Source organism: Prunus avium, chromosome 3 (genome assembly GCF_965620075.1).
Source record: "Prunus avium chromosome 3, drPruAviu1.hap1.1, whole genome shotgun sequence".
Taxonomy (NCBI): Eukaryota; Viridiplantae; Streptophyta; class Magnoliopsida; order Rosales; family Rosaceae; genus Prunus; species Prunus avium.
This window is the reverse complement of record NC_142286.1, coordinates 3,423,391-3,436,315: the sequence shown is the minus strand read 5'-3', so window position 1 is coordinate 3,436,315 and position 12,925 is coordinate 3,423,391. Positions and strand designations below refer to the sequence as shown.

The 12,925-nt window shown below is 37.0% G+C and overlaps 2 protein-coding genes across 2 annotated transcripts; one reads left to right on the top strand and one right to left on the bottom strand.

The window, feature by feature from the left end:
• The first annotated feature begins 636 nt into the window (after window positions 1–636).
• LOC110759460 (dihydrolipoyllysine-residue acetyltransferase component 3 of pyruvate dehydrogenase complex, mitochondrial) lies at window positions 637–6,914 on the top strand. Its single transcript, XM_021961513.2, has 19 exons — window positions 637–903; window positions 1,746–1,827; window positions 2,329–2,405; window positions 2,579–2,673; window positions 2,753–2,793; window positions 3,478–3,533; window positions 3,619–3,693; window positions 3,824–3,916; window positions 4,049–4,294; window positions 4,391–4,463; window positions 4,658–4,752; window positions 5,190–5,275; window positions 5,357–5,432; window positions 5,770–5,837; window positions 5,915–5,981; window positions 6,066–6,161; window positions 6,245–6,347; window positions 6,423–6,518; window positions 6,626–6,914. Exons 1-19 carry the CDS (start codon window positions 865–867, stop codon window positions 6,694–6,696), a joined length of 1,635 nt encoding a protein of 544 aa, XP_021817205.1. The 5' UTR covers window positions 637–864; the 3' UTR covers window positions 6,697–6,914.
• Window positions 6,915–10,281: 3,367 nt separating this feature from the next.
• Window positions 10,282–11,330, bottom strand: LOC148295455 (mitochondrial import inner membrane translocase subunit TIM23-2-like). Its single transcript, XM_088250363.1, has one exon. It carries the CDS (start codon window positions 11,144–11,146, stop codon window positions 10,577–10,579), a length of 570 nt encoding a protein of 189 aa, XP_088106489.1. The 5' UTR covers window positions 11,147–11,330; the 3' UTR covers window positions 10,282–10,576.
• Window positions 11,331–12,925: the final 1,595 nt, after the last annotated feature.

Genomic DNA, 12,925 nt, shown 5'->3' with positions numbered 1-12,925 from the left:
ACCCTAAATTCGACATGGAATTTGGGACAAGAAACTTGAGCCTAGATTTGATTCCAATTTACAACCAAGTTATATAATTTCTATTTCACTCTCATTAGTCATTTCCATTTCATTCCTTCATGCAACCAAACATCCCTATAGCATGGAGAATAAACTTTTGATTGTGAATAAAATCATTAGGAAAAAAAGGTCAAGTTATACTTTTGGCTTTTAAAATTTGTTTTTGGAGTTGTTTAAATAGAAATTCTATATGTAGGACATCATGTAAAAAGATCATATTATCAATATGCGTATCAATCTAGTGATAATATGTTGATATGTTTTGTTAATGACAATGATATCGACACATTATCGATATCATATCGACACATTATCGATGTCATATCGACAACCCAATATTTATTAAAGAACGAACATCATGCACAAAGCCCGACTAGCGGTCGGTTTTAAACCCAAGAAAGATATCTTGTTTTTATTTTTATTTTATTTTTTGCTAAACTATGGCCCCAACAAAAAAAGGACCATTTCAGCTGTAAAAATTTGACGGCTCGTGAAATGCAGCAAGCACACCTACTCAGTGAGGTAGTGAGTTTTGTAAGCTTAAACAAAGTTAGGTAATTCCAGAAAGGCGGGCGCCTACTCATCTCAACAAACAAACAAATAAACAAATAAACAAAGCCCAGCCCAAAAACTCTCTCTTTGCATCTCCTCCTCCATTTCAGTTTCTCTCCAACGCACAAATATAATTCACAAAAACCTATATATATTTTACTAAGTCAGTGCGATCTGGTTCGATCATCGAACCCTAACACCCCTGCTTCACTGTTTTTTTTCTGGGTATTTGATCGGTTTGGTACCAGAAAAATGTCTTACGCATCTCATATCATCCACCACTCGAAAAAGGTGAGCTTCAATTTCACCATTTCTCTCATGAAAATTTTATTTATTTTGTCACTTTTTGCCTTTTGGTGATAATTTTCAGAGTTTTAGTGATTGGTTTTTATTCAGTCATTGAGATTCTCAATTTAAAGCTTATTGCGTTAATGGGTTTGTCGCCAGGCACTGCGTTTTTACTGTTTTAGTTTCACAAATCTTGAATCTCAGCCTCGTTTTAGATTTGATTATATTGATTTAATTCACTCGAAGACTTAAATTCTCTAACTTGGTAGTAATTGGAAGATACTGTTTATACTTCAGTATAACTTTTCATTCTTTTTGATTAACTCGAAATTTGATAGCGAGTAGGGACTGTCTTCTGTATATATTTCTTTTATGTGGTCTTTGTTTCTTTGTTTTTTGAGGCTGGGCGTGTGTTTATATAGATGGAGGTAGGTGGTGTTACTTTCAGACTGAATTCTCTCAAATGGGTAATTTAGCTATACTATGTCCAGGGTGTTATTAATTTGAATTTTACTAGTTTTGGAATTTTAGGCAGAGTATCATGCTTTTTGAAGTCTAGTTTTTGGGTTTTTTTGTTGATACAAGTTTTTCTATTTATGTTGTAGTTACCATGACCAAATAGTGTTTACAAGCTAACATTGCCCAATTAACCAAATAGTGTTTACTAGCTAACGTTGCCGAATTAAGATAGGCAATTATATAAAATGTATTGCTCTTGTTTTTTTTGTTTTGTTTTTCTGTTTGTAGGTGTTTTATATCATTGATTTAGGTATGTTTCAATTATTAATCTATGTAACTTATGGTTCTTAAGACGTAATTTTGTACAATATTTGTGTGCACTGCAGTTAAGGAATGCTCCCAACTTACTACGGCAAGAGCAGGCCCTCTTGGTTCGTTTTTTTTCTCATGATGCTCAACCATCTATTGGTAAGTGAAATGGAATGCCCCCTTTTTTTCTTGTGGTGTATGTATGTATTTGTTTCAAGTGTTAACTAGTTCTTCCTGTCAATTTCTCAAGCTAATCTTGCTTATGAGTACAGAAGTAGCTAATCCTGATAAATTGTTACCATGAATATGTTTTGTTCAGACCTGATGGTTAGAATTAAGCAGATTAAATAAGGTGATATTGTAGATATGAGATGATGAAGCTGATCCTATGTTATTTATTTTTTTGTTTTTTTTGTTTTCCGTGTGAAATGAAATAAGTAATAACTTGCTGACCTGATGACCTAACTGCATTAGTTTACTATGGCTGTCTTTAAGCTGGAGTCCAGGGATTTCCTAGTAGGTTTTTTAAAGGTTTCTTGTTGTACAATGTGTGACACAAGATATATGGCGTCATTTGGATGCAACTAGCCACTTGGATTATTTCTCTAATTGCTTCCGAATTTTGTTTAGTTGATTTAAGCAAGGTCAATTTTATCTCAGATATATGGAAGGCCCATCGCCACAGTTATTTGCCTTCAGAAAGAGCAAGGGTTTGTAGGTCTTTCAGCAGTACCACTGTAAGTTAAACTAGTTTCCATCATGTTAATATGGCAATAGATGCAAAAGTTTTAATCGTTTATCTTTTATTTATTTATTTTTATTAGTAATCTTTTCACAAACTTTTTAATTTTTTTTTACAAAGTGAACTTTGTATCAATTATATAACACCATCATATGTCGTGTTTTGTAGAAATCATTGTCGGGTACATTTACCAGGGATGTCTCAACGACAATGAAACTAGGAAATTCACTCTCTGGTTCGGTATCCAACAAACAGCTTTCATGGTATGCTGTCCTAGATTTTGTTACTTTGTATCTGTGTGGAAAATTCTTATTTGATACATCTGCTTTTCCCTTATATCAGTATGCAGGTGCAATTGAGGAGAGGCTTTTCATCCGATGCAGGTATGATCTTGGTCTTTTGCATCTATCTAATTTTGTTATGCACTTTTGTGTCATTGAGTGAACATTGGCTTTTGGATCTCCTAGTATGATGATGCATTTCATGTTCCTTATAAGAGCTGCTTCAACTACACAAGTTTCTAGCATAGAGCCATAATAATTTATTATCTGTTCAGAGATTTCTCAAGCTCATCTATTTCTAGGTTAGTCATGATGGAAATAGAAAGTGTATTGTTGTCATCAATGACTGTGGCTTTGTTGTGTTGGTTAATTTTTCATTCCCATAACTCTATTTGGATATTTTTAAGGTTCGAGGGTAGGTACTAGCCATTAATCTTCTAATAATGATTTATTTATTATATTTTCAAGATCCCTGCTACTTTAATGCATAGGGAAGTAGTTTTCTTAATGTGAGTTTATTTCAACATATTGTGAGTGTGTGCACATGTGTGCATGGATCAACATTTCTCATCTTCTAGTTTGTTCAGCATAATTGCACAGCAGGATTCCAAAAAAAATTGTGTGAAACTGTGAGATTATTGTGAATATTTTATTTGATTATTTTTGGGATATGCATCTCCTTTTGAATTGCGATCTTCTTTCATTTTGTACTTTTGAATTGGTCATCCTCAAAAGTGTTATCTTGAGTCATATGATCATCTAACTCATCTGTGTAACACCCTTCAGCCCTTCCTCCACACCAAGAACTTGGAATGCCTTCTCTTTCACCCACTATGTCTGAGGTACATACTGTTTTGAGGCTTATTGGAATGTCATACCTTCCCAAATTTACTGTTTCCTTCTAAGTCATGCTTTTATGATATGCAGGGTAATATTGCAAGGTGGTTGAAGAAAGAGGGCGACAAAGTTTCTCCTGGTGAAGTGCTCTGTGAAGTTGAAACTGTAGGTTCCTGTACTTTACATCCACTTACCTGTTGAGGCTGTTGATTGCGTATCTGCATATTGTTAGTTTTATGTGCTTCTTTTCATGATGGAAAGCTGACATGTACTTTATATCCACCTACGTGTTAAGGATAAAGCTACAGTGGAGATGGAAAGCATGGAAGACGGTTATCTTGCCAAGATTGTACGAGGAGATGGGACCCAAGGAATCAAAGTTGGTGAGGTATTGATTTAGTTCACTGTTATGGAACTTGGGTGGATGTTTATTTCATCATTCCAATGGGAGTAAATTAGGCTAAATTGAAAGAAACATCTTGGCATAATGTGAGTACTTGCTAATGGCGTTGGCACATAGGTGATTGCAATAACTGTTGAAGATGAGGAAGATATTGCAAAATTTAAAGATTACACACCATCAACATCAGGTGCCGGTGCTGCTGCAGCTAAAGAGTCACCTGAGCCTACCCCTCCCAAAAAGGAGGTGGTTGTAGAACCAGTTACTTCTCCAGAGCCAAAGGTTTCAAAGCCCAGTGCAGCTGCCCCTTCTGGAGATCGCATATTCGCTAGTCCTCTTGCAAGAAACTTGGCTGAAGAGCACAAGGTATGCCATATCAATTGCTGTGGCTGAGTTATTATCATTTGATGGTAGGAAACACTTACCGTCATTGAGCCAATTCTGATTTCTGTGTTGCTTTAGGTGCCCCTATCAAGTATCAAAGGAACGGGTCCTGATGGAAGCATTGTGAAGGCTGATGTTGAAGAGTATTTGGGTATTATCCAAGACTCGTGTTTAGTAATTAATACTTTTGTCACTCTTTGTTATTTTAACTTTAATTTATTTTTGGCTCATTTCGTCCTTGAAACCTTTTGTCTACCATATTTTCCTTGTGAAGAAAAATCTAATCCAGCTGATGATTAAAAACTGTGTTTGATCTTTTTCTTTTGTTTTCTCATAATTATGTAGCTTCCCGTGGGAAGGAAGCTCCCAAAGCTAAGGGCGGGGCACCTGCAGCATCAGCATTAGATTACACCGATATCCCTCATTCTCAGATACGGAAGGTAATATTAGAAGTAATTATTGTACTTATTTTATGTCATAATTAATGGTTTTGAGAGGATGCATGGAATCGTTTTTATGTGATATCTAGGCCAATATCTTCTGTTTATTTCATGTGTTGAGATTTGTACTTGTAGTTGGATCTTAACTACTGGGGTCTACTGCATGAAACCTCATCAGGGCCATAACATTTCCTTCTTGTTTATTTTTCTTGCTATTGCCCTTTCCTTGTGGCAAAATTGTTTCTATCCACTCCTTCTCACTGCTATATTTATTTCTTTGGTGTACCTGAAGTACTGTCTCTGGAAATTTTGGACATGTTTCTTTGGTTTGTTTCACTTACATGTTTCAAAGGACTTTTCATCTATTAATTGTTTAATCTCTATTGTTACTTCAAAGTTTATTCTTTCTGAAGCTATATCTGGCCTGATTTTTGCAGATCACAGCTTCGAGATTATTATTATCAAAGCAAACAATTCCTCATTATTATTTGACTGTAGATACATGTGTTGACAGACTCATGGAGTGAGTATAATTTTCTGACCAATTTAAAGATTGTACTAATTGCATATCTTGCAATATGTTTAACTCTTATTTTATCTGCAGTTTGAGAGGCCAACTCAATGCATTACAAGAAGCATCAGGTGGGAAGCGGTTATCTGTTAATGATCTCGTAATTAAGGTACACGATTTTTTCTTCACTGAATTTTTTGAGAACCCAATTGAGGTTCAAATTTCCATCCATGGTAAGACCAATGGAATTTATGAGGTGCTTGAATGCAGGATGAGATAACGGGTTTCTTGTGATCTCTAGAATGATGAAATGAAATTTTATGATCATTAGAGTGGCTTCTAGTCTATCAAAAGGGTATATGAAGGGGGAGACTGATGGGTTCTAGAGATCACTAGAACCCAGATAAGTTATAAGTTCTTGTAAGACCAAATAAAAAATCAAGTATACTGGAGGTATATAACACCTTTATGACTGTAGATTCACTCCAATGCTACTATTACTGCAGGCTGCTGCTTTGGCTCTTCAAAAGGTTCCTCAATGCAATAGTTCATGGACAGATGATCACATCCGCCAGTGAGTTTAGATACAAAAGTCTTAATTAAGTTGCCATATTACAGTTGAAATAATACTTTGCGGTTTTCTATTCTCAGGTTTCACAATGTGAACATTAATGTTGCAGTGCAGACAGAAAATGGACTTTTTGTGCCTGTCGTTAGGGTGAGTGATTGGCTTGGTCCTGTGCTGTTGGGGATACTTAGTTATAACGGCAGTTCACCTGATTGTACATTGTAAAATTTGTAGGATGCGAACAAGAAGGGACTCTCCAGCATAGCTGAGGAGGTCAGGCAGCTGGCCCAAAAAGCCAGAGAGAACAGCTTAAAGCCAGAAGATTATGAGGTTAGTAACATTTCTATGTCCCTTATTGTCTGCAGGTAATAACCTTGTGGTTTTGATCTAAAATTGTTTTATACTCTTTGAAGGGAGGCACATTTACAGTAACGAATTTGGGAGGTCCATTTGGCATCAAGCAATTTTGTGCCATCATTAACCCTCCTCAATCAGGCATTCTTGCAGTTGGATCAGGTAAGTTTGGAACTTAATTATGTCTTCTTTGGACCAAAATTATCTTTATGTTTATTCTGTGTTGACCCTGAGCAGCTGAGAAGAGGGTTGTATCTAGTTCTGGGCCCGAGCAATACAAGTTTGCTTCCTTCATGTCTGTAACACTAAGCTGTGATCATCGTGTTATTGATGGTATGCCCATCTGATGTATTCTTGGAATTGAAAATCTCAAATCATTAGGACTAGCTGTATACGTCTCTGAAATACATAACAACTTAATGCCGCTTGCTCTTGTTTAGGTGCAATCGGTGCGGAATGGCTTAAAGCATTCAAAGGTTACATTGAGAACCCCGAGTCGATGTTGCTCTAAATAAACGGCTTTTTGATCTTCAATTCAAATAATTTTTTCCCTTGTGTGATTTGTCAAGACAAGGGAATTGAATGACACCCAGCTGTTCTTCTCAGTCTTTAACTTGGGCTTCGGATGATTGTATAACTGAGGAATTCACTTTGTAGTGTTCATTTTTAATTCAAGTTGTCATAGCTTTTTGAAATAAAAGGGGTTGTTCGAGGGTTCGGATTTCAGAAGTAATTTTGCTCATGTAGAGTATAATACCCCATTGCATGCGAGAAGAAATTTGACTTTAACCCATGTTTTTCCTCAGATAATTGTGAATATTGGAAGGTTTAGATTTGGTTATAATGCCACAACTTCTATTCAAATATTACTTTCATACGTAAATAACATTGTTGTTCTCCTGTCTTAGCTCAGCACTCCTTACTTGCATTTGTAAGATGCATTCTTGCTACCCTCACCATGCAGCTCTTTCTATCACAAAGTGGTAACTAGGCCTCACTAAGTGCAGAAAAACTTGTCTGAAACAATCCTATCCCCAACCAATTACATACTGTCACGTAGAAAAGTTATCACGCGTGGCATACCGTGATTGGTAGAGAATAACAAAATAGTACTATCCTCGTTTCATTTAAGTGTTTCTCCATTATACGTGGTTATAGCTATCAATTATAGCCTTCAGAAATACATTTCACATTTCTTCATGTGCAAATCTTGGGAAATTCTGAAAACTAACATTTTGCATTAAAACATAGACTTAAGAAATATAGCCTCGAGTCTAAAAGACTGGGCGAAACGTTTTTATATCAGTAGTTGATATACAGGTGTGAAATGTTTCATACAACCTTTGCGTTGAGGTGGATGAGGATAGTAGTGTTGATAGATAATGGAGCCACTATTAACTTCTAGCAGGGGATGATCCCCAACGTGCTTTTGGGACGACTTCAGGGATCACCACCAATCGTGCACTGTTCTCCTGCACTTCGCACAGCGGAGAGCAAAATGGATGGAGCCGAGGCCGCGACGACGACCATGATCTTTAAAACTAGAGGAATGCTATTCACAATCGCTCAAAAGCGATTGTCAAAGGACTTGCTATACACGTGTACACGTTCTCATGCCTTCCAAAAAAAAAATGATTTTTTCTCTTTCTTCTCTCGGTTGCCTCCCTCTCTCTCTCCCTTTCTGTTTTTAATTAGTTTTTCTCTCTCTCTCTCCCTCTTTTTTCTCTCCGCCTGTCTCCATCTCTTTTTCCATCTCTCTTCCTCTTCTTCTCTCTGTTGCCTCCCTCCTCCTGCTTCTTCTACTTCTTAACAAACTGGGGCTAAGCCCAGACAACAACTAAACACAAATCAATCTAGGCTAGTTATTTATTTTCTTCGCGAGTTATTGTCTTCCTTTTCTCTCCCCTTCGTCCTATTAGTCTTGTTTTTTCCCTTCGTTTCTCCAAAAAAATTTCTGTGTTTCTCTCCTTTTCTCTATGACGCTGCAAATTTGTGTTTCTCTCCTTGAGTTTTTGTGTTTCTGATTCCCACAATTGCTGCGTTTCTCTCCTGCTGATTTAATCATTACCCATCAAATGAACACAAAAAAGGAGAAGAAAGTTAAGAAATATGAGGGAGAGAACTGTGATTTGGGGGAAGACAGACACAGAGAGGAAGAAGTTTGGGTTTTTAAAGCTTGGGGTTTTTGTTTTTGTGTTACAAAAAGTTTGGGTTTTTACAACCCATCGATGGAGACAGACACAGAGAAGAAGACGGAGGGGAAAAAGAAAATAAGAAGTAGAAGAAGCAGGAGGAGGAGAGAAGAGAGGGAGAGCGATGGAAAAAAAAAAAAAAGGGAGATGGAGACAGGCGGAGAGAAGAAGAGAGGGAGAGAGAGAATAGAAGAAGCAGGAGGAGGGAGGCAACAGAGAGAAGAAGAGGGAGAGCGATGGAAAAAGAGATGGAGACAGGCGGAGAGAAAAAAGAGGGAGAGAGAGAGAAAAGCTAATTAAAAAAAGAAAGGGAGAGAGAGAGGGAGGCAACCGAGAGAAGAAAGAGAAAAAATCATTTGTTTTTTGGAAGGCATGAGAACGTGTACACGTGTATAGCAAGTCCTTTGACAATCGCTTTTGAGCGATTGTGAATAGCATTCCTCTTAAAACTAATAGGATGTTTTGAAAAGACAAACATACCACTTTAATTCAATCCATTTCTCTTCCATCTCTATTTAGATTTTTTTTTTCTTTTTATCAGGGAAATCTTGCACAAGGCAAACCGTATGCTTAACGAGGAAAAGTATCCACTAGGCCGGAAGACCAATTGTAGCATTATTCAATGAAATAGCTCATATGAGCAAAATTCACAAATCAACTTCACTGATTCTCTTCGTATCCCCAATTGAAACTATGTGTCTAGAAGTGGAAACTCCCCAGATGTCATGTACTATTCTGTTTAACCTTTTCACAAATTCAAAGTAGATCACAAAATTGAATGAGGGAGGACCTTCCATGGTTGAAGATTGTGAGGTCAGAAATACTGCCAAAGCAAATTATCTAATCATAAAGCACTGTATGAACTCAGTAAACCTACTTTCAACATCATACAAATACGATTTGTGATAATTTCTTCGTATTAGACTGCTGATCCTTAGGATGGCTCCAAGAAATTCAAATTGGAGTTGAGATTCTTAGTACTTTAACGTTGGTTTCACATTCAAAACTACCCACACCACCTGCAGTAGCTAGTAAAACACTTATAGGGTTCCTGGTGAGAGATGACAGCATTCCAGGTGACAAAACTTGTAGCTTTTTTTGCTCAACCAGGTTCAAATACAAGGCAAAAAGCAAGATACAATAATATATGGAGAGAAAACGTCAAAGGCATGATTTCAATTTCGTAAGATACTGCACCTAGTGGAATACAAGAGTAATATTACCGCTACGGACAATGTGACAGCGCTACGGTATCAAAGTAGTTCATAAAGATGAGCTATTATGTCTATATTTCACTTTCTAGATGTATGCAACCTACATCAACAGAAGACCACAAAACAAGAATCTTATTATTCCCAAATCAAAATTTATTAGATTCCTAAATTCGCTCAAAATAAGGGTGCCCTGTACCACTCAACAAGTATTACTCGAATTGATATTCAGTGCAAGATTTCTAACATAACAGTATCCACACCTCATCTTCACATCTCCGTAAAGGTATAAGCGAACCAGTAACATAAGAGAGATTCTAACAATAAGAATGCCAAAGGCCACAATGGCCCTCTCTCTAGCATCAATAGCCCTGAAGGGATTCATAATTTCGAACATGAAACGAAGACAGATTGAAACAAATTTGACATAAAAAAATAGATGACCAACATCCGAGGAAACCCTTTCATCTTGCTTAAAATAGCATTAGCAACATACATCCTTTGACAATCTTTAAAATCAGAACATGCTACAGACATAATGAATCAACTACTGAAAACAATAGATACAAAAGATGTCAACTGAACATCAAACCAAAACAATTCCACAGAATAAGTAATCACTAAATACATTGAACATCACATGTTATTAAAGAAAGCAAATTTGAAAAATCATTGAATATACAATGCAACCCAGAAGTTTAAATGCATCCCAATTATTCATTATCAGGACAATTCGACAAATTACAATAGAACTTTTAACAAGAAAACTAGTATGAAAGCATGATCACTCCCATGCTCAACTACTTGTTAATAAAATAATCAATTCCATTTAAAATTCCAAGCACAGCAACATCATGCATTGCCCACATATATTCATTTATCATAAATTCCGATTCCTAACGGGACTATCAAAATTTCCAAACCCTAACGAGACAGAGAAAAAGCCAATAATACCACACCGCTGGCATCACAAACGAACGCTCCCTGATCATATCGGCACGTATCGCTTGAGCGCCTGCTTCCCCGTGACCGCCACACCGACCAAGACTCCTCCGACGGCTCCGGCCACCGCGGCCGACCTCACGCCTCTCGCAGCTCGGTACACCGCGCCGGTGGTGAGTCCGGCCGCGACGCTATTCAAAACATCGTCCGTATCTCTCACCGCCTGAATCCCACTCTCCATACCCGCATAGATCAACCCGATCACGCCCAGCCGGTTTCCCCAGACCCGACCCGTGTGGCCCGAGGAGTTGAGTACCCTGTTGATCCTGAGCTTGGTGGTGTCGCCGGCCTCGAAGGAGCGGACACCGGAGACGAGACCGGTGGCGCCGCCGCCGATTGCGCCGGCCAGATAGGAGCAGCCGGTGTAGAAGGTTAGGTTTTCTCCCCAGGAGCGACGCTGACGGCGAGCCTCTTCGACGAAAAGGAACTCCGGGGACGTTGGGAGCTGGTAGAGGTTTCGCATCGGGACCTGGAGGTCCTGGTACGGGTTGTAGAGGCGGGCCTTGGACGCATCAGAGTTCGGGTCATGATCGGAAGAGGACATGTGAGGAGCCATGGTGAAATGAGAGAGAGAGAGAGAGAGAGAGAGAGAGAAGAAGAGACTTCTAGTTCTAGGGTTAGAGTTGTTAGGGTTCGGCTGCCTCGCGCGAAGAGAAAGAGAGGATTTTTACGTGTTCCCCAAATCGAACCAAAAGTAGAGAAGAGAAAGGAAAAGAATAAGTACCAGGTCGGTGGGGTTAATTGGGTCGGATTCTAACTCCTACGTCGGGCGAAAAATAATATTCTTATTCTAGGTATAAACTTGAAAATATCAACGATTATTTATTTTTTTATTTTTTTTATTATCTTCTATATATATAAAGCAAAAGGCAGAGAATGATGAAACATTCAAAATACCAGAAAATGTCCTTGGTTAATGCAAACATTAAGAATTGAAATTATTAATTAAATGAGGATAACATGGTAAATTCATACTTTTTCATGTTAAAAAAATTTAAAATTAAAAGAAAAATCAGATAATAGATCCTCTTTTTATGGAACACAACTATCTATTATCTTTTTTAATTTTAAAATAAATTTAAATTTAAAAAAAAAAAACCCTCTCTCAAGCGCGGAAGCGCGTGCAGAGAGGCTAGTTAAAATGTAAAGCAAAAGGCAGAGACTGAGGAAACATTCAAAATATCAGAAAATACTGTTAGTTAATGCAAACATTAAGAATTAAAATTAATGGTGTTCCGGGTACACCACGTGGCTGGTGTACCATCCTATAGACGGAGGACATTTGGAATATTTCCAATGCAGCCCGCCACATGTAATAAAAAGAAATGCAGTAAGATAAATAATAATTCCACATGTCTTATGTTTATTGAATGGTACACAAGCCACATGGTGTACCTGGAACATATAAAATTTTTTCATCTATGAGTCAAGCAAGACCCCCCAAAAACATGCCGAACTCTTCTTAATTAAATGAGGATAATACGGTAAATTCACACTTTTTCATATTAAAATAAAATAAAATAAAATAAAAAGAAAAATCAGATAATAGATCTTCTTTTTATAGAACACAACTACCCATTATCTTTTTTAAATTCTAAAATAAATTTAAAAATTAAAAATAAAGCTCTTTCGCAGGCGCGGAAACATGTGCGGAGAGGCTAGTTTTATTATTAAAACTCTCTAAAATATCGGGTAAAGACTAATTAACCTTCGATTAAACTGCTTTGATAAAAGAAAAAAACCTTGGATTAAAACATAAATACATACATCAAGACATACTAAAAGATGGCTAATAAATAAGTAAAGTTTGATATTAAAGACGAGTAACTCGATTATAAGTTATAACATGACAAATCATTTTAACTTTTATTCGATGAAGAAAATATTAATTTTCTTTTGTATAACTTCATCTCAAATTTTATGGATCCTTTCAAAAATGGAATTTTCTCTCTTGATTGGTTTTGCTAAACAATTCTAATGCATGTGTGATCAGTTTGTGTATCAATTCTAATGCGACACAATGTGCGAATTGATTAGTACTTGACATGAATTTAAATGACACGACGCAGTTCGAGTGACCCTATTTTCACTCAAAATTCTTCTTCTTTTGGCAACATCACTCCAAATGGATTTAATCTCTCTCTCTCTCTCTCTAGTTTTATATTTTTCCGTTTGGAAACTACATATTGCTTTGCCTTTTTTTTTAGGCTTATTATCACAAAACATCCCTGACGTTTGCGAAATTATCACATTGCATCCCTAATGTTTTTTTGTATCATTAATGGTCCCTAACGTTAATACAGGTACTCTTAAATAGTCCCTCTGTCAAAAAAAC